We start from the raw sequence: 20,743 nt of genomic DNA, 5'->3' as shown, positions 1-20,743 counted from the left end.
TCAATTGTCACATTTGCCTCCAGGTCCTCCAAATTGAAGAATAGATCCAATGTTTTTGTGATAGCCATAGAATTTAGCCCAATAGCAATCGGGGTTGTCTGCAAATGCTTCTGTCGAATATCCTGTTATGTCAGTGTATTCGTTTTCATTCTTGAACGACAACCACCTAAAATAGCTTGCCCCATGCATGTCCTCGTCCGGAAATAATCCAGATCCCATTGGAGGACTAGGAGTGCCGACATGAGTTGTTGTTGCACCACCCCATCCCACTTGATTTGCTGATGCTAGGTTAGTGAATAATTCTGCTGGGAAATATCCAATATTTGTATTCTCCACATTTAACCACCAATCTTTGGTAATTGGATCCTGGATATGTTGTTAGAAAATTATTCAGTGAAAAATTATTGTTAGAAAATTGAATATATTTTAACCTTACCTGGGTGATCCCAACTTGAAACTGAACAATGTTATTCCGGTCAGATGTATAGTGGAAACTTCCACCAAGATAATAGCTATGGTCAGTTTGCATATAACCTGAACATAGTACATTGTAGCATCCTGTTTTCTGGAAAGTATCTACCTGTCATTTTTCAATATCATGTTAAATTTTTTAGGAGTTGATCTCTGAATTTATTTTTAAATGAAAAGCAATTGAGCACGATTCAAAAATGAAATTGAAAATAAGTTCACATAAAGAAAACGATATAGTTAAAGAAAAAATTCCTACCGTCCACTGTGCGAACAAATGAGTTCCAACATCACCATTGTATAATTGTGGAGCCACCTGGCACCAATGTGTGAGACAAAATAGCTAGTGATTTTTGTATCCTTAAATTAACAAGTCATATATGCATACAAGTTTTCAGGGGAAAAAACTATCGTAATAAATTAATAGATTAAAACTCACATGCCACCCAGCAACAATTTCATTTGTTGCATTTAATGGTCCATTTCGAACCCACGTAAGAGCGGCGCTTGATTGATCTTTTTCAACAATTGGTTGCCAAACGCTAGAAGTTCCATTAACACCTTGAAAACCTTTTGCAAGGGGCAACACGTTTACTTCAGCAACCTATTAATTCAATAAATTTACATCATCATTTTAATCAAATCATTAGATGTAATTTAATAAAGTAATAAAAAGAATATTTGATATTCAGAGAAAACTTACATGAGTACGATATGTAGGATCTTGTTGTGCCAAAATTTGGTTATCTAGTAACGATTTAGCTTGAACAAGATTATTTTTTGTTGTCCTCCGAATTGGAACCGTTCCTTTTGGACATGGTTTTTCAAGCCCAAATTTGGGTTTAGATGGTGAATTCCTCAAATTGGAATTTTCAATCGTTTTTTGATTGCTCGGTTTCCTCTACCATTGAGAAAAAAGAAAAAGAAATTGTAATAAATGAAAGATGAATAAAATTTGCCACATTTTAGGCTATTTAAAGTTTCAAATTTCATATATTTACCTGCAACTTATGATTCTTTAGTAAAGGATGGTCAAATGCCGGTTGCTTATTGATATCAATACAATCAACAATATATCCGAATTTTGTCTGTTGTTGAAACCAAAATTCGGAAAAACAAAATTTTTAAAAATTAAACAATGCAATGAGGTCAAATATGTAAAATATAGAGCTTAAAAAAATTGAAATATAACATAAAAAAAGTGATTACATATATATGAAGGACGAGTATACCTGAATACTTTTAACAGGGGGCTTGTTAATAAGTTTTAATTGTCTCTCCAACTCCAAGTCTTCTTGTAATGTATTTTGCATGCCATCAACTCTTTGGCTAGCACTGCTAGTCACCAAACACCATACAAAGAACAATATATTGATCATTTTAAAAATCATTTTCTTAAACAAAAAACTTGATAGTCGATGACGGTACAGTGTCGCCTCTTTTTATACTAATCCTGTTATTTTATTTTGGTACATACTTAATGACCAATAATTTTTTTCCTTATTACTTAGTCGAATAAAATTTTCTTTTAGCCTTGACATTTCAATGAAAGTCAATATTCCAGGTCAAAAAACTACATTAAGCAATAAGTTTTTGCAATAAATACATTAAATAATAAAATCAAAAACTGAAAAAAATACACCCGTTATATTATTCATTATATTAATTACTAATTGTAAAAAAATTTCAATTCTCACATATAAACTTAAATTTTAATCTTATTTCAATTTTAATTATTAATAACAAATGGAGAATTTTTTCAAATAATAGTTAAAATTAAATACCTTTACATTAATAAAAAATTTAATTAGTTATTAATATTTTTAAATACTTATAATAAATTTTAATACTTTCCAATTATATATTACATTAAATTAATATTATTTTAATTATTTTTATCAATCACAAGTTGAAGATTTATTTAAAAAATAATAAGAATGTATAATAATTCTTATTTATTATTTTTTAAAAAATCCTCAAGTTGTGATTTATAATAATAATTAAAATAATATTAATTTAATGTAATCTATATACTATAGAAAAGAAGATTATTATGAGACCCACTTAGAACACTTGACATTTCATGTCTTACTCTCACCAAACCCCCATCATTAGATGACAAGTGTCAACCTATCCTTCATTCAGACCACCTCATTGCAAGCCCATTTTTCTTGGACTTTTGTTTTGAGGCCCATCATTAACAACTCATTTAATGATCATTATAAATCTCATTAATAGCTGTTTTTTTTTTAATTCAATTTCAATGCTTACTTGATATTTATTTACAACATATATTACTCCATTAAATTAAAATATTGAAAACGTAAATGTTAATAAAAAAAATAAGGAATATTCAACTTTGTCAACGTATATACCTTTTACCATAAATACATAATGGAGTAACAAAATAAATAATGAATGTCATCACCAAAGTTAAAATTGAAAATTTCCTAAAATTGAAATTTCCTTAAATGCTTAATTGATATTTATTTACAACATATATTACACTACAAAAAAAGTAATTTTTAGTGGCATGCAGTTTCTGGCGGTCTCACTTAGACCGCCACTATTTCTATTTTTTAATTTAAATTTATTAGGTTTTGATTTTTGAAATATCTGAAATGAATTAATTTTTCAGTTTTCACCATCGACGCCTTCTCCTTCTATGTGATTTGCCACCCCTCTTCACCATCGACGCTTTCTCCTTCCACGCCATTCTCACCTTTCACCATTGATGCCTTCTCCTTCCATCGACGCATTCTCCTTCTCTGAAGATATGCGATCTTCATCCATTTGCGCCTTCTCCTTCTCAGAAGCTCCATTTGCGATTTGCGATTTGTGATCCTCCATTGACGCTCAATCTACAATTTCAGGCTATTTCTAGGGTTTGCTTGATTTTTTGTTTGAAACGATTCCAGTTCGTCTCTGTCGCTCTCCCTCAACGCGAAGCCTCACCGTTCGTTCAACGTCGTTGTTGGCTGCTCCTGGTAACTTGTATTCCCCTCTTCCTCTCTATTTTCATGATTCTTTCCATTTTTGGATTTCAGGCCTATGTTGATTATTTGTGGTGGCAGTGCGTACCCTAGGGATTGGGATTACATACGCTTCAGGGAGGTTGCTGACAAGTGTGCGCGCTTTTTCTATGTGATATGGCTCACATTAGTGGCCTTGTTGCTGCTCAGGTATAATTTCATTCGCTCTGATCTATAGAAATGAATCTGCATTCTCATTGGTACAAAGTATATGATCGATTCCATCTGGATATAATTTTGACATGGATGAGCTAACATGATTAAGTTTTGTATGCTGGTTTTCTTGAGATTTTTCTACTTTGATTGACATGAAATTTTGAGATTCATAGCATGCTTGGCTCTTGATGAAATGCTCTAGAGTCTAGAATCAATTCTGGTTAGAAGCTACATATATTAGATTTTGATATAGGTTCATTGGATTATGTGCAAATCACGAGACCAAATGTTATTAGATTGATAATTTGAATGAAGAAATGAAAACTATTTGTTGGTTCACTGTTGAAAATTATTTGTTGGTACATTTTCAGCTTTCAATGCAATAATGTAGCATTCGTTTCATAGAAAGAGGGTCAAAAAATGTAAAAGAGAAGGAAATTTGTAATAATTTAAAAATTGGTAGGATGAAGCATACCTTGATATAATTGAAGTTTGCAAAGAAAGGAATGTCGACAATGAAGATGTAAGTGCATGGAGGAGGGTCTTTAAGTGTATTAAAAGTCTTCTTTATTTGAAATTTGTAGATTGCTCAAGAACTAAGAGCCAGTGTTCATTAAGAGACTGGTCTTACATGTAGTGCTGGAGTGCACCAAAGCGCTTACTTGCCAAGGTTTTGTATGTTATTTGTCAAACATCTTTCCCATAGTTATGTTGGTGTGTTACCGGCTTACTTGCTAAGGTTTTGCATGTTGTTTGCCTGCCTCAGGTTATCTATGCTGTCTCAGGTTTGTGTTTCTTGCATTTTCTAGGACATTGACTCCCTCATTTTGTTAGTTAATTAATTGGTTCTTACAATACTTTTTTTTTTATCCTGAGAATTAAATGAGTCCACAAACCAAAATCAAGGTGTTTTAGCTGTTCATTTTATGAGTGGAACCTAAATCCTTTGCTCTGTCTTGAGGCATGGTGAGGTTGGGTACTGCACTATGGCTTTGAGTTAGGTGAATAAGAAGGCTCATGTCTGTTTGCTGTTATAACTTGTATGAGTTAAAGGGTTGATTGCTATAAGTTCTTGTGGTCTCCTTTGTAGCAATATTTGAGGCTCCCACTCAATTTAATGGTTGATTCATGATTGTATTTGAATTTTGATGATTCCTGCTCTTGTTTTTCCAGTTATGACCGCAGAAGCTAGCAAATAATGATTCAACATTGCTCTAAAATTTGATGTTGATCACTTGATTGCCCTCAATTCTTGCATCCTTTTTTAGAACGGTAGGGTGAATAATTTTCAGCTTGGGTGATATATGTAATAGTCTAATAGCAGGAATGGAAATGAGCAGGTGCTGCATTTACTTGGTTAATAATTACTAAATGTGAGTTTGAGGTGTATAGTGAAGTTCTCAACTTTTATTCTATAGTCCAGCTCTAAGAAATGCTGTAAAAGTATGAAATCTGAATAATGTAAGGTCTCTCACGATGCTAAAGCCGATTAAGCTATGGGTTTACTGTTGTAGGTTGCTGGCTTGCTGCAGTGGTGGAAAAGAAAAGTTGTTGATGCTCCTTCTGAAGCTGATGCTGGTGGACAAACAACAACTATTAGATGGGGTAATTCAGTCACTGATGTGTGAAAAGGTACTTTGTTACTTCACTTAATTTGGTTTGCTTTTGTCTCATTTTAGTATATTACTAGTTGCATTTGGTTAGAGTCGAATTTTTAGGCATAAAGTATACACTTACTGTAAGAAGATTTACTTTGAAAAGTTAATCTATGCATGTGTTAGGAATTTTAGTTGCAGGTGCAGATTCTAACTCATAAACTAGACACAATGACTGGGTCTTCACATACTTTGCATGACATCTCCAATCTGTCAAATTTAATCTGTAGCAAATTTGGACATGTCCCTTGCAAATAGAATTAGATTGATTTGTTGCAAATGCAGATTCTAACTGTTTTATTCCCCTGTTCTTCAGCACTCAGGACTCCTTGAAAGGCCTCCTGAACTGATTTTTCAGACGTGGTGCTATATACCTAAGAGAGTCTTCTGTAAGTTGTATTATTGTAAAGAAAACATGTTTCTGCTCTGTAGTCATGTGACCTGTATATACACGCTTGCAATGTTCTGTCATTATCTTATTTAGAGAAACTAAATTTTCATTGATCATTGATGCTGCCATATGCTTATTAATTCATGGTAAATCTTTGCTCTAGGATCTAATGGTTACTTCTTATGAGACTTGAAACTTTCATATTATAGAGAATTTAATGGTCACTTTTTATGAGATTTTCAAATTATAGAGAATTTAATGGTGACTTCTTTTATATAGTTTTATCATTTGAAATTTATAAAGAATCAAATTTCCTCTTCAAGTTGATAGCAATATGATTCAAGAACATGAATTTCAGTCCAATTGTAACTATTTTTTGTTAAAATATTTTGTGGCGGTTAATGTGGCGGTCTTAGACCGCCACAAATGTTCGTGGCATGTAACACCAGCGGTCGGCTGGAAACCGCCACAAAGACGGTTGTGGCATCCGGGAAGGTGGCGGACACGGTGACCGCCACGTGAGTATTTAGTGGCGGTTATAAACCGCCAGAAATTGAAAAAAAGACCGCCACTAAAAATTAATTTTTTTGTAGTGTTACTCCATTAAATTAAAATACTAAAACCATACATGTTAATAAAAAAAATTGGACAACCTTGATGGTACTCGAAATTTAGTCCATAACTTTTTTTGTCCATAACATTTTTTTGAAAAGCCATATATAATTTAAATTCTAAATAAACAACAATTATGGACAAAAATTTGGTGGCACCATTCTCAACATTATTAAAGAATTTCGAATTTTGAATCAATGAATTGGAGCAATAATTTTTTACCGTTTCATTCTATAATTTCAGCAATAACTATCTCTTTGTTTGATACATAGTTGATGCTTAATTTCTATTTTAATTATTTTCACACTAAATCAAATGTTTCTCATTTAAACGAATGCTGACTTTTCTCCTTCCTTTTTCACCTGTAAAAAGTAGGAACCATAATTGCCTTCATCTATATAAAGTCTCCTTCTGTGATTGTTTACCTTCATTCTATCATGTTCACCTTATATCTTATTCCCAATTCTGCTTTTTTTTTTCTCCTTCCCTGTTATTTCGTCATGATTGAAAGGTAAAAGTTATTTTTTAATCATTATTTTCATGCATGTTCTCCTTAATCGATTTTACTGTCTTTGTGTTTCCTCTATTTTTTCTGACGATCAATATCATTTACATTGAGTTACCTTCGTTTTTTCTGACGTCTTCACATCTTCGTATACATTTTTTGGTTTTCGGTTTCTGTGTTTCCATTTTCTTTATTTTCAGGTTTTGCAGCTTCCATAACAGGGTATTTTGGAGGTTTGTTTAGTTTCGTTTGTACATTTTCGTAGACATTTTTTAGTTTCCGGTTTATGTGTTTTCATTTTGTTTATGTTCAGGTTTTGCAACTTCCATAACAGGGGATCTTGGAGGTTTGTTTAAATTTTGTTTGTTGTTGTTTTTACAGTTCCTCATTCGTTCTCTTTGTCATTCTTTTAATTTTGTTTTTATGTATCTTCATAGACACTTACATTTGTCTGTTCCGTTTGATTGTTTTCAGGTTTTCTATCAACAAATTTCGATGCTTTCATGGTGTTTGATAGATGTCTTTGGCTGGTCATGATCTGTTTCACTCTTATGTCTTTACTATAATCATGTTCTTAGACAATTGGTATTAAATTATGTGGACCATAATTCTCCATAATTTATGCATAATGATTATTAATGCTTTTTATTATTATCTAATTTAATATACATACAATTCAAATTTAATTTTTTTTTTGTCTTGACCAAGGTATCCCCACAGCCGACAGCCGTGAGACTAATTCAAATTTAAAATTTGAATTCCCATGTAAATATTTTTTTTTTCAAATTTGACTATTTAGTTTTCAAATCTCCCTATTTTATTTAAAATATGACTAATTAGCCACAAATCTGCCTTTTTTAATCAATCATGTATATTTGTAATCAAAATATTCTTATTTTCCCATTAAATCTAAAAGTTTTGTCTCCTAAACGTATTTAAAAAAATATATAAAGTGAATATTTGACTCCTTAATCTAAGGGTTTATAACAGTTAAATGTATCCCATTAAATTATTTACTTTTTATTAATTAAATGTATACTCATTTACTTTAAATTAAATAATACTATTTTTATAAGAAATAAACATATTTAAATCCCTCAAAAAAAACATATCTGAACTAAAATAGGAAGATTTGAAAAGAAATACTCAGATTTAACAAAAAATTAAGCAATCTTAAAAACAAATAGAAAATTAAAATTTCGAAACAGAAATTGAAAAATTAAATAATTACTAATTAAAATTAATAATCATGTATTTAATGCTTTTAAAAAAGTATTATATTGAATTGAATTATGATAACTTTATTACATATTAATATTCAGTCAAAATTTCAATTAATTATATCATTAACTCTTATATTCTTTAATTAGTTTTAATTTCTTTTAATTATGAACTTTATAATAGAAAAAATATTGTAGACATAAATTGAATTATTAGTCATTAATTAAATTATCAAAAAAATATGCCTAAATTTAAAAGTAGCCTTAATTACATTTTTCTTTTTAAAACAATTTGAAATTGTCTCCGAATAGTAGATCAAGTGGTGAGAGTTAGGGGACATAGGGTTGGGGTAGGGAGGTCCAAGGATCAATCCCGGGTGGGAGCAATTAATCTTTCCGATGTACTAAAAAAACAAATTTCAAATCGGTATTTAAACTGCAAACTCGAAACTTAAAATATTAATTTCATGAAACTTTACCATTTTTAATTAAAATTAATGAATCCAGTCACTACCAAGAATTCATGCAATTAATATTTATTTAATGACAATCACCACAAATAATTATTTTTTTCAAAATTTAAAAAGTTTATAATTCTTAAATTTAAATTCGAAGTTTACCTCCGTTTATTTTTTTATATAGAAATCAATTCAAAAATATTTCAACATAGATTCCCTATATAAAAATCAAGCTTATCCCTCATTTTTTTTATATTTTCCATTTATATTAATTTTTTACTAAAAAATGAAACTTGACAAGTTTTCAAAATGACTACATCGACTGCCGAATTTTCAATATGAAACTTGACAATCTAATGAATGATATAAAGAAGGATCATATATTTGGAGAGGTGCTCGCAGGTGATTGCTTTAAAATCTTAATTTTTTTATTCATAATCTAATTAGCGCATTATTTGTATAAATCTGGTTTATAGTACTGTTAAATACTTTATTGATATTAATTACAATTTGTATACATTGTTTCAAAATCACATATTAAAATTAACTTTTCATCCAAAAAAAGATATTATTACATCCAATTATAACCGAAGAAATTATATCAACCGTTAATTATTTGAAATATTAACGAAAATATAAGTCAGATTTAGAATAGTGTATTTTTTTTAAAGGGAAAACTATGGAAATGGTCCCTGATGTTTGACCGAGCGCTGGTTTTGGTCCCTCCCCGGAGTAACTTCCGGAAATGGTCCCTCCGGTGGCCAAAACCACCGCGCCTGAGTTTTGCACCGGCCACCATGCACACATGGCCACGCCACGTCAATTAATGAGATGACGTGGCATTTTTTTTTGTTTTAAAATAAAAAAACTAAAAACCCTTAAATTAACTAAATTTAAACCTAATCTAATATAAACAAAATCACTAATCCTAATCCTAATAATTCATCCCTTATCTATTCTGACCCACCCATTATCCATCCCTTATCCCTTACCTTCTTCGAACGAACTGCGACTAAGTTTTGGTTGTGACGGTGGCTGCGACTGGTGCAGGTGAGAGAACGACGAGACTGCTGCGCCTAAAAGGTTGGTCCCTTTCTTCCTTTGTTTTCGAAACCACCGCGCCTAATGAGTGGATTCCATTTCGAAAATACTCCCTTTCTATTTTGGGTTTTCATCTCAAAATGTTGATTCACTGTTTAGGGTTCTTCACTTTAGGGTTTTTCAATGATTCAACATCAGTGGTAGTAAAGACATAATTTATTGGAATTTTTGCTTATGTTGTTGTAGGATATGGCATTCACAGTTGTTGTGCACCATTCTGGGTTGTTTTCTTCGGACCCACACCCTCATTACAGAGAGGGACGAGTGACAACCGTTACTGATGTTGATCTGGACAAGTGGGGTTACCTTGAATGTATTGATATTGTTGAGAAAATGGGGTATAGAGAAGGCAAGTTCAAGCTATGGTGGAGGACACAAGATGATGCCATTGCTCGCAAATTTCGCCCTTTGTTGACCGATAATGATGCTATGGTGCTGGGCACATATGCAGTTGACAATAGAGGGTTAGTCCACATGTTTGTGGAGCATGATGATGATGAGCTGACTATTACTCCATATGCCACCCAACCAACCAAGAACCCTCAAAAACCCTGTAAGCCTCCATCTTAGAAGCCTCCATCTCAGAAGGTAGGTCCATTTTCTCTTCCACCAAAGAAGGATGGTCCACGTATGCTGTTACCAAAGCAGGATGGTCCACGTATAATGTTACCAAAGAAGGATGGTCCATGTATGATGTTACCAAAGAATTTTGTTCCACCAAAGAAGGCTACTCCAGCCAAGAGACCTGCTACACAGCCTCTAAGAAGGTCAAATAGAGTGCAATGGCTTGGGAGAGAAAAAAAGAAAAATAGCCAGCTTGCATTTGTGGTGTTGTCTAGTGATGAAGAAGACATTGGTGCTGAAAGTGAAGTGGTTCCTAATGGTCAAGGTGGACTAGGAAGCCAAATGGGTGGTCAGAGTCAAGTTATTAATGAGGCTATAAGGGTGCAGCAGCTTGGTGAAGAATTGGGGCAACCTAATGTTGCAGGTTTGACTCTCTTTTCTTTTCAATTGTCAATTTCCTACTTCCCTTAATTATATGTCATACAATTCCCTTCCCTAAATTATGTGTCATTATTTGAAGTGCAAGCTGATGATCAAGTCCCTGAGAACATGCTTAGTGGTGACATGCTATGTGGTGATAAATTTGAAGTTGTTAATGAAGCTGTGGGGGTGCAGCAGCAAGAAAGTAATGTTGCAGGTGTGATATTTACTTCCTTTGAATTGTGAATTTAAATTGGTGCTGGATTGTGAATTGTGAATTTCAATATCTAACTGAGAGTTTTTATTTTAAGTGCAAGGTGATGATTAAGTACCTGATAACATCCAACATGTTGAGCAAGGTGGACAAGAAGAAGAGGACATTGATTTTGGTTATGAGTCTGAGACTAATGGGGAGGATTTTGTGCAGGATATTCACTTTAGTGATTCTGAGGAAGAGAGGGCAGTAGACAAGGATGATGGCTTTCAGAATAACAATATTGGCATTGCTGAGTCTTTGTTGAATGAACAGCTGAGGAAGATGCAGGGAGGGACATATGAAATTGCTGGGAGTGGGCTTAGTGTGATCCTTGGTGATGCTGATGGTGGAACCGGTTTACACAGTGACCATGAAATGGAGAATGCCTATGATTCTGAAGACCTTGGTAGTGTGTCTGGCAGTGATGATGATGATATGCTACAGGAGAACAGAAATTTCACACAGTTTCACGAGGAAGACATGAGGGAGGATTTCAAGTTCCAGCTTGGGATGGAATTCAGATCATTGAAACAATTTAAAGATGCTGTCAGGGATCATACTGTGCTGAATGGTAGGCAGATAAGGACTGTGAAGAATGATGGCATTAGGTACAGGATCAAGTGTAGGAGAGAAGATTGTGCTTTCGTCATGCTTTGTAGTAAAGTTGGTGGAAAGGAAACTTTTAGTATCAAAACAATGATAGGACCACATACCTGTCCTAGAGTGTTCAATAACAAGTCTGCATCAAGTAAGTGGGTTGCTAAGAAGTTGATTGAGAAGGTAAGGAATTCAAGGAAGCTCAGGCTGACTGATGTGAAGATGAGGTCAAGGTGGCATTTTGTGCTGGAATCACAAGATGGAGAGCCTGGAAGGGAAGACAGATGGCCATGGAGATTGTAGAGGGAGATGCTAGTAGACAGTATCATCTTCTGTATCGGTTTAGTGCAGAGCTCATTAGTAAGTCCAGAGGAAACACATGTAAGATTGGCATTGAAAGGTTTCCTGGAGCCTTACATCCTAGGTTTCAGAGATTTTACATGTGTTTGGAGGGTTGCAAGAAGGGGTTTGTTGAAGGGTGCAGACCATTTATAGGGTTGGATGGTTGCCATTTGAAGACACAGTTTGGGGGAATCTTACTGTGTGCTATGGCCAGGGACCCCAATGATCAGTATTTCCCCTTGGCTTTTGCAGTTGTTGAATCAGAATGCAAGGAGAGCTAGAGATGGTTCCTTGAAATTTTATTAGATGACATTGGGGCAGATAGGAGGTGGATATTCATTTCTGATCAACAAAAGGTAAAATGTCAATTTCACTAACTGTCCATTTCACTAATTTCCTTGTTGAACCCATTTATGAAGTGTCCTAAATTTTGCAGGGTTTGCTAACTGTTTTTGATGACCTCATGGGAGGAGTAGAACACAGATTCTGTCTTAGGCATCTGTATGCCAACTTTAAAAAGAAGTTTGGAGGAGGGGTAGTCATAAGGAACCTCATGATGGCTGCTGCAAAGGCAACCTATCACCAGCTATGGACTGAAAAGATGATGGAGTTGCAGGCATTGCATCCAGAAGCATACACTTGGCTGATGCAGATTCCTACAAGGGCTTGGTGCAAGCATGCATTCACATTTTATCCAAAATGTGATGCGTTGATGAATAATCTGTCGGAGTCATTTAATGCTACCATATTGTTGGCCAGGGATAAGCCAGTTCTGACAATGGTGGATTGGATCAGAAGTTACATTATGGGGAGGTTTGCTACAATGAATGAAAAGTTGGAGAAGTATAAGGGGGAAGTCATGCCAAAGCCATTGAAAAGATTGGAGCATGAGATTGAAATGGTGAGATACAAGGTTGCTACACGTTGTGGTGAAGATAAGTATGAGGTCAAGCACATAGCCAGCCAAGACCAGTTTGTTGTTAATCTGGCTGAGCACACTTGCAGTTGTAACTTCTGGGAATTGGTGGGGATCCCCTGTAGGCACGCAGTTGCTGCCATTTCACACAGTTCACAAAGGCCAGAAGACTTTGTCCATCCATACTACAGGAGGGAAGCCTATATGGCAACTTATGGCCATGTCATCACACCCATTAATGGTCAAAAACTTTGGCCAACAACCAATGATCCTTACATCCTGCCTCCTTTGTACAAGAGAGCCCCAGGGAGACCTAAGAAGCTAAGGAGGAGAGATCCACATGAAGACACAACTGACAATCAGACAAGGTTACGCAGAGGTGTGGCCAGGAATAAATGCAGTAGGTGTGGGTAGTTTGGGCATAATTCAAGAAGCTGCAGGAATCCAGTGGTCTCCCCAGATTCCCATGTCCCTGAAAGTAGCAATCAGGCTGCTGCTAGACCTAGAAGACAATCTGCTGACAGGGTAAAATTACCAACTCTCCTTCTATCTTTTTTACATACAATCATGAAAGGATAAACTAATTCAATCATCTTTGTGTTTTACCTGCATACAGGTCAATGCTAACAGTGAAAACACTGTTGTTGAGGGAGATGCAAGTGGTAGTCAAGTGCTTGATCCTTCTCAGATAAATTCCAATGTAAGTAACCTGCACAGATCTATCCATTATCATTGAAGTTCCATTTTTTATTGTACAATTAATTGAGTTGTAGCCTTGTGTGCAGGTGAGAAAGAATAAAAGGGGAGCTTCTAAGAAAAATACCCCTGCCCCTGCTGAAGAACAATCTCATATTGTATAAATCTTGCCCAGATCTAAATTTACATAGACATACCTTTGAGCTGTTGTTATGGAGCTTTGATATTCTTATTCTTGAATGCAGGCAAGTATCACACAGGATCAAGGTACTGATGCTGCTGAAGCTTCTGGACAAGTCAAGAGGACTAAAAGAGCTAGAGGACCTTCAAAGAACAAAACCTCAACCCCTGCTCAAGACCAAACTCAAAGGGTAATAATTCTACTCAGATCTATAATGTTTGTTGGGATACATACCTCTCTTCTGAGCTTCTGCATCCTTAAATTTTCATTTTCTTTTATGCAGCTTAGTGTCACAGAACAAGCTTCTAAGCCAGCCTGGGTGGAGGGCCTTGCTGCAAACAATCTTGGAAGTCAAGTCCATGTTGAACGTGTCACACAAGCTGCTGCTGAAGGTTCTGGTCAGAGAGGAAAAAAACACCTCAAGAAAGGAAAAAAAGTTGCTGATAGTTAGAGAGAAGGAGTAGATCTAGAGTCTTTAAATGGTTGTAATAGTTTAATCCTGCACATGGGGTGCATATTTTGATATACTTTATGTATTGTGGACCACTTAGGCCATGACCATTTCCCTTTCTTTAATGCTTGTTGTTGTTGTTTGATAGTGGCTGGACCACAAGGATCATTGAGATTGTCATTTCCATGGATTATTCATGTGCTATTGTTGACAATATTAACCAAGTGGACAATTTCCCTTCACTTTTGAATTTTGTCAGTACATGAATAGTTGAGATTCTCAATTTTGTTATATGTCTATTCTATTTTGTCAGTGCAAGAATCTTTCACTTTTGTGCTGTCTTTTACTAGAACCAAAAGCAAAGCAAGAAAAAAAGGAGATATGTGAGATAATTGTAAACAAAAGTCTCATACATTAATGAAAACAGAGATACAATTAGGTTGTATCCAACAACCAACTTCAATTCCTTTCAATTTTTCATCATCCTTCAATATTACATCCCTGACTTTCAACTACCTACACAGCAACATTAAGTTTTCCTGACATAAACACAAACCAAAACCATGACAGAATAACACAAACAATAGCCATATTCTTCTTCATCATTTCATACTCAAGCTTCCTCTGAACCTTATCATTCTTCCTCCTCAAATCCTCTAAGTTCATCTTACACTCCTCCAAGGTCTTCTTGCTCTCTTCCAGTTTATTCTTCATCACATCCAATTCACGCAATGTTCTGGTCAGTTCAACTACAGCTCTGGTATTTGCTCCTTCAAACGCATATTCATCATCCCACAAAAAAAACCCACACTCAGGTGGTGACTGCAAATGAAATCGAGAAAAGTGTCAACAAGGAACAATACTATGCAAGTGTTAAACGATGATTGATTACATACCTTCCAATTTATGCACCTCCAGAACTTCCTTCCTGGGTTCGCGTCACTGTGGGAGGTCAAGTAAAGAACCCTTTCTCCACAGTCACAGAATCCACGACGCATAACGGCAGCAGCGGAAGAACGACCATCGGAAGCGGAGGCGGAACCAGAACCAGAACCAGAAGATGTAGCCTTACCCATCATGTCAGATTCGTGGAGGATGAAGATAAAGGGTCGAATGTGATGATGATGCACGATTAGCACACACAATGATAAATGTGATGATGAAGATGCTGGGATGATGAAGAGTGAAGCTCGAATTTGGGGAGAGAAGCTCGAATTTGGGGAAGAAGCTCGGATTTGGGGAAAACTCAAGAACCCTAAGACATGAATTGGGGATTTGGGAATTCAGATGTTAAGTAGCATGAATTTAGGTTTACATTAGGTGTACTTGGATTAGGATATTAGATTAGGTTTAAATTTAGTTAATTTAAGGGTTTTTAGTTTTTTTATTTTAAAACAAAAAAATGCCACGTCATCTCATTAATTGACGTGGCGTGGCCATGTGTGCATGGTGGCCGGTGCAAAACTCAGGCGCGGTGGTTTTGGCCACCGGAGGGACCATTTCCGGAAGTTACTCCGGGGAGGGACCAAAACCAGCGCTCGCTCAAACATCAGGGACCATTTCCATAGTTTTCCCTTTTTTCAAACAAACATAAGTACCTTAAACTTAAATCTTAATCTATAAAAAATTAAAACCAATTGAATTAAAAAAATTATTTGTATTTACAAACTAAATAAAGATATTTGTAAGTTAGTTTTTGTTCTGATCATCATTACCTTATAAAAATCATAAAGACAAAATGGATTGGTTATGGATTCAAATTTTGATTAACCAAATTAAAGAATTCATTAAGCTGAGATCATCAATTATTACATACAAATCAAAATTGAAAAAATTCAACTTACATACAAATCACAATTATTAATCAACGCATTTATTGTGCGTTCAAATCTAAATGCCATTTTTGAAATTTGTATTTTACACATTTTAAAAATAATTTCATATTTTTGCCGTCAGTTAATGCCCGAAATTTGGAATGATACTAATGCAAATTTAATTAACACATTAAATAATTACTAATAAAAAATAATAATCACACAATTAATGCTTTTAAACCGAAATTATATTGAAATGAATTATGAGAAATTCATTATACATAAATATTCAGTCAAAATTTCACTAACTCTTCCATTATTTATTTTACTATTTAGTCAGTTTTAATTGCTTTTAATTGCGAACTTAATTATTTTGATCTGATTTATAGCAAAATAGTGAAGACATTAATTAAAATTATTCAAGCTTTTGCAAGTAAATAAATATTTTAAAAATCAATCAAAATCAAAACAATTAAATTGAATTAACTGAAATTTATAACAAGTTAATTTTCGACAAAGAAATAAACTAAATCTTCTATTGAACATTCTAATGATTAAATATTCATTATTACTTTCAATTACACCTAAAAAATATATTATAAACAAATAATTTCAAAATAATCACCTAACAAATACATGTACCAATGATGCTTTAATGTCTAGGCGAAATAAAAAAAATTAATTTAAATTATTAATTTATAAACTTATTAATGTATTTATTTATTTATTTATAAGATAATGTGTATTTATTTATTTAGTTATTGCTTTTACGGATTTATTTATAATAATTAATTAATAAATTAACTAACATCTTATATTTATTACATGTATGAATACAGTTGAGTTTCAAAAAAGAAGGTCTCCTCATGCTCATATCTTGATATGGTTGTCTGAGGATGCAAAGTTGAGAACAGGGAGCGACATTGACAAAATATTTGTTATTATCATTCATCATCGACTACAAGTTTTATTAAGCGTTCATGCTTTTGTCATTGTTATGTTTATCTTATTTTATTGTCTTTGTAATGCATTCGTTAAAAACTTTGGTTTTTTTTTATTGTTCAATTGTTGACATTAGCATGTTTATACATCGTGTACTATTTAAATTGATTATTGTAGACTATTCATGATACATGTTTGAAACATATTTTATGTTCTACCGATTGTTCTCACTGGTGTATCTATACAATAAATCAACTCATCGTGCAACGTACTAGTAAAAACACTAGTATATAATAAATTGGAAAGCTTCTAATGGGTTATCGAGTTGTGGTTCTCTCAAATATTGTATATGAAAATAATTGAACTGGATTTGAACATTTCTGCTTTAGGTCAAATCTAGTGGAATTTTTTTGAATAATGTGTGATGACCCGGATTTAAGGCTATTTTCTTAGTTTATTTGCATGGAGTTTAGTATAATTTTTAGAATATTTCAGTCATTTTAGGACATGTTAGGCTTATTTCATGCATTTTAATGTTTTTATTTAGTTTTATTATTTTTCTACATTTTATATTATTTTTCTAGATATTATTAGGATTTATTTAAGGAATTCGGTTTTCCCGAGGACCACCCCTTCTGCAGGTGTGAGGTTTGGGTGTGGGTTTATGGAGAGCGCCGAGTCTTCTGAGTTGGTCGCTTCAGGTTCTAGAGCATCTGTCGAAGAAGCTTCTTCATCGCTTCAGATAGACCCGTTGGTTCTGCCGGAGTCTCACCTTTCTTCGAGTTTGGTTCCTTTTGTTGGGGGTGCGAAGGGTGTAGGTTCTTCACATGAGGAGGGGCTTTCAGCAGAGGAACCAGTCCAACAACCTCGCCGACGTGGGCGTCCTAAAAAGGTTCCTCCTTGTCAGATACCTCTTATTCTGCCCCCGGTACATGAGGAGGTTCAGGTTGAGCTTGAGGATGATCTTATCGCCTCTACGCCCTTGGCGTCGAGGGCCTCATATCAATTTAGCGGAGTGCGTTACTTCACGCGATCGAAAAAGACTTGGCTTGTTGGCAAAGTATTGGGGCTAGAGTTTGAGGGGAATGACATTGATGCTATTCGAGGTCTGAAAAAGGTATACGCGGAACACTTTATGTCATGATTTATTTTTGTTCCTATAGGGTTGTGTTTGTATAGTCTTAGGGTCTTCTTTTTGGCTTGTATCCCTTGGCGATTAGTATGAATTGCTCTTTTGTTTTCTGTCAAGCTGCATATCTGGTCTTACTTTGCTGGTTTAGACACTGCTAATGAAATCTTAAGGCAATGACTAATTTCCAGGTTCCATCCTTGATGAATTTGAGAGGCCACTGGCACTTGGAAGTTAGCTGCGTGGGTTGCTGGGCATGTATTTTATTTATGCAGCTAACTTTCTTAATGTATTGTAGTGAAGTGGACCATGGTACGAGTTGCCTACTGTGCTGTACAGGTACTGAGTTTGCAAGAGGTGTTGCTCCTAGTTGCTGGCTTGCTTCATTTTCATCTATGGGGTGCAATCTTGGAGCGTGTGGTACCTAGTTGCTCATGCTCACTATTGCTAGCTTTCTTGTATCTTTTCCTTTGTAGTCATTTCCCTTTAGCTGTTATGTAGTTTCCTCTTTTCTTTTTCTTGCTTTGTTGTCTTTTCTATCTTACTTGGGAGAGTTTGTTCCCAAGGCTATTTTATCAATGATTTATCCTTTCTCTTTTCAAAAAAAAAAACATTAATTATTTTTTCCCAAAACTATCCTCATATTTAATATGAAAGAGACAATGAGATTTTGAAATAATAACTTAGAGAGAGAAATTTATAAGAAATTAAATAAGGGTAATCTAGGAAAGTGAATAAATTCTTTTACAAATTTATTGCTTGTAACTACTTTTCTTAATCTAAGAGAATTTGGTAAAATAGACTTATAAATAGGAACGGATGGAGTATAATCTCTTTTTTTTTTAAATTACTTTAATTTAGAATTTATAAATTAATCTTTTTAAATTAAATTTATATACTAAATGTAGGAATTCAATTTCGAATTGTGGGACCCGCTCCAACACCTTGGGTGCAGTGGGAGGAATCTTCCTTATGGAGGTGGCCGCAAGTTTTTTTTCTTGGAAACGTGATGCTCATAATCAGGAGAATGATGGAATAACGATATTGGAGAGAGAGGCTCAGGAACTAATGGAGTGTGGGTATGAAGTGGCAAAAATTGAAGGCATTCCAAAATTTAAAAAAAAAAAATCAATTTTGAAGGTTTGGAACCAGAAACTGAAAGTGATGAGGTGCTTGACCATATTCACGAAGGAACACCGGTTGACAAAGCTCTACAGTTGGAGGATTCTTTTGAGGTAAAGCGTGGAAGAGGTAGGCCGCGCAAGCAGCTTAAGGTTGTTCAAGACGTAACTCCGAAAAGACCTCATGCATACCGAGGAAGAAGAGGGGAGGAAGTGAGTTAGCAAACTTGTATCTTGATGGCCAGGATCAACAGCTGATACATGCTGATTGGGGAAGTGAAGAAGGCATAACAACGCGGGCTAAAAGAGCTTTAATAAGGAGTCATGATGCAGGGTTGATTCCTGAATGTTCTGAGGAGGAAGCGGTTCAAGGTCTTATTCCCCAAATTTATTTAGGCAGTAGGAGGTGAAGGATGACGGGTGTCTGGGTCACATGGAATGTGCGGGGTTTGGGAAGGGTAGAGAACAGGAAGTCAATTCCATTGGCATTGAAAAGAGTGCGACATGATTTGTTCATGTGGCTGGTGCAATGTAAAGTTTTGCAGTTTGTGTCTTGCTGTAATTCAAGCTGAACTTTCGAAGCATATGAGTGTATTCAAGATAGGGGGGAGCGTGGGTTTGTGATTTGGTAACGGATGATATATATTTTACTTGGTCAGTGCTTTGGTGGGCGTGGAACATTAGAGGTTGTTGTAGGTCTGGGTTGGCATCATCTCCATCTCCAGTGGATTTCTCTTAATTTTTCTCCAATGGACATTTGTGGCCGTTTTGAACCGCCACAAAATGTAGCCAGCTGCCACAAATTCTGTCAATTTTTTTGCAGAGTCATTTTATTGCATCTGGCAACATTTTGCGGCAGTTTCAAATGTTAACCGGAGAAAAATTGAGAGAAATCCACTGAAGAGGATCCGGACCCTTGTAGGTCTATGCTACCTCCGCTCTTTTTTAAGTGTCGTTTTAGAAGAAAATTTTTGTTCCTATTTAACTGTCATTTTGATGTTTTAAGGTCCATTTTGTCAATTATATCCTTACTAGTAAATGGAAATTAAATTCCCATTATATCAATTTAAAGTCTTGTCTAGTAAGTGTAAATTAAATTCCAATGAAAGTAACCAAAAGAATTTTCCAAGTTATATAGAAAAATGTGTTAACATTTAAAATTGGAGAGAGGTTATAAATTTTTATTGCTACTAGAGAGGGAATAATGATAAATAGTTTAATAATATGAGAGAGTGGAACAAAAAATTAACTATCCACTATTTTGGTTTGAAAACTTTATAATTTCATGATTAGGATGTGAGAGGGTAGAATGGGGAAAAAAACTTCAATAACCCACTATTTTGGTTTGAGAGTTTTTTTTGCTTGAAACTTAAAATGTAACGGGGTAGTATATGATCGTAAAGGGGTGTTTAAGATATTGAATTAAGCATGGTGCATGAATGGCTGGAGCATACCAGATTGGTTAATGCATGGTCTGTGATATTCAGCATGACAACGTGAGGATTGTGCCTTCAAGATCAAGATTAGAAACTTTCTTCGTGGAGAATTATTGATGCTGGTTTCTTCATGGGTATTGGACTGTAGTGCGTGGAAATTGTGAGTCCATGTGGATTACGTTTGGCAAGATGGTGGCTTATGAAGTTTCTATGATTACCTAGTAGTGAAAGCTCATTTGTTTAGTGTTGTTGCGGGTTTGTTGATTTGTTTGTCCGGGGC

The 20,743-nt window shown here is 34.7% G+C and overlaps 2 protein-coding genes across 2 annotated transcripts; both read right to left on the bottom strand.

Moving 5' to 3' along the window:
* LOC130725637 (uncharacterized) lies at window positions 1-3,318 on the bottom strand. The gene is made up of 8 exons (XM_057576852.1): window positions 3,191-3,318; window positions 1,701-1,806; window positions 1,470-1,556; window positions 1,172-1,369; window positions 908-1,072; window positions 728-784; window positions 437-580; window positions 1-366 (listed from the first exon to the last, which is right to left on the bottom strand). The coding sequence occupies exons 1-8, from the start codon at window positions 3,316-3,318 to the stop codon at window positions 1-3; spliced, it is 1,251 nt and encodes a 416-aa protein (XP_057432835.1).
* An 11,219-nt stretch (window positions 3,319-14,537) lies between these two features.
* Window positions 14,538-15,097, bottom strand: LOC130725636 (uncharacterized protein At4g04775-like). The gene is made up of 2 exons (XM_057576851.1): window positions 14,918-15,097; window positions 14,538-14,843 (listed from the first exon to the last, which is right to left on the bottom strand). The coding sequence occupies exons 1-2, from the start codon at window positions 15,095-15,097 to the stop codon at window positions 14,538-14,540; spliced, it is 486 nt and encodes a 161-aa protein (XP_057432834.1).
* Between the last annotated feature and the right edge of the window lie 5,646 nt (window positions 15,098-20,743).

This window comes from Lotus japonicus, chromosome 6 (assembly GCF_012489685.1).
Source record: "Lotus japonicus ecotype B-129 chromosome 6, LjGifu_v1.2".
NCBI lineage: Eukaryota > Viridiplantae > Streptophyta > Magnoliopsida > Fabales > Fabaceae > Lotus > Lotus japonicus.
This window is presented reverse-complemented; position numbering and strand designations above follow the sequence as displayed.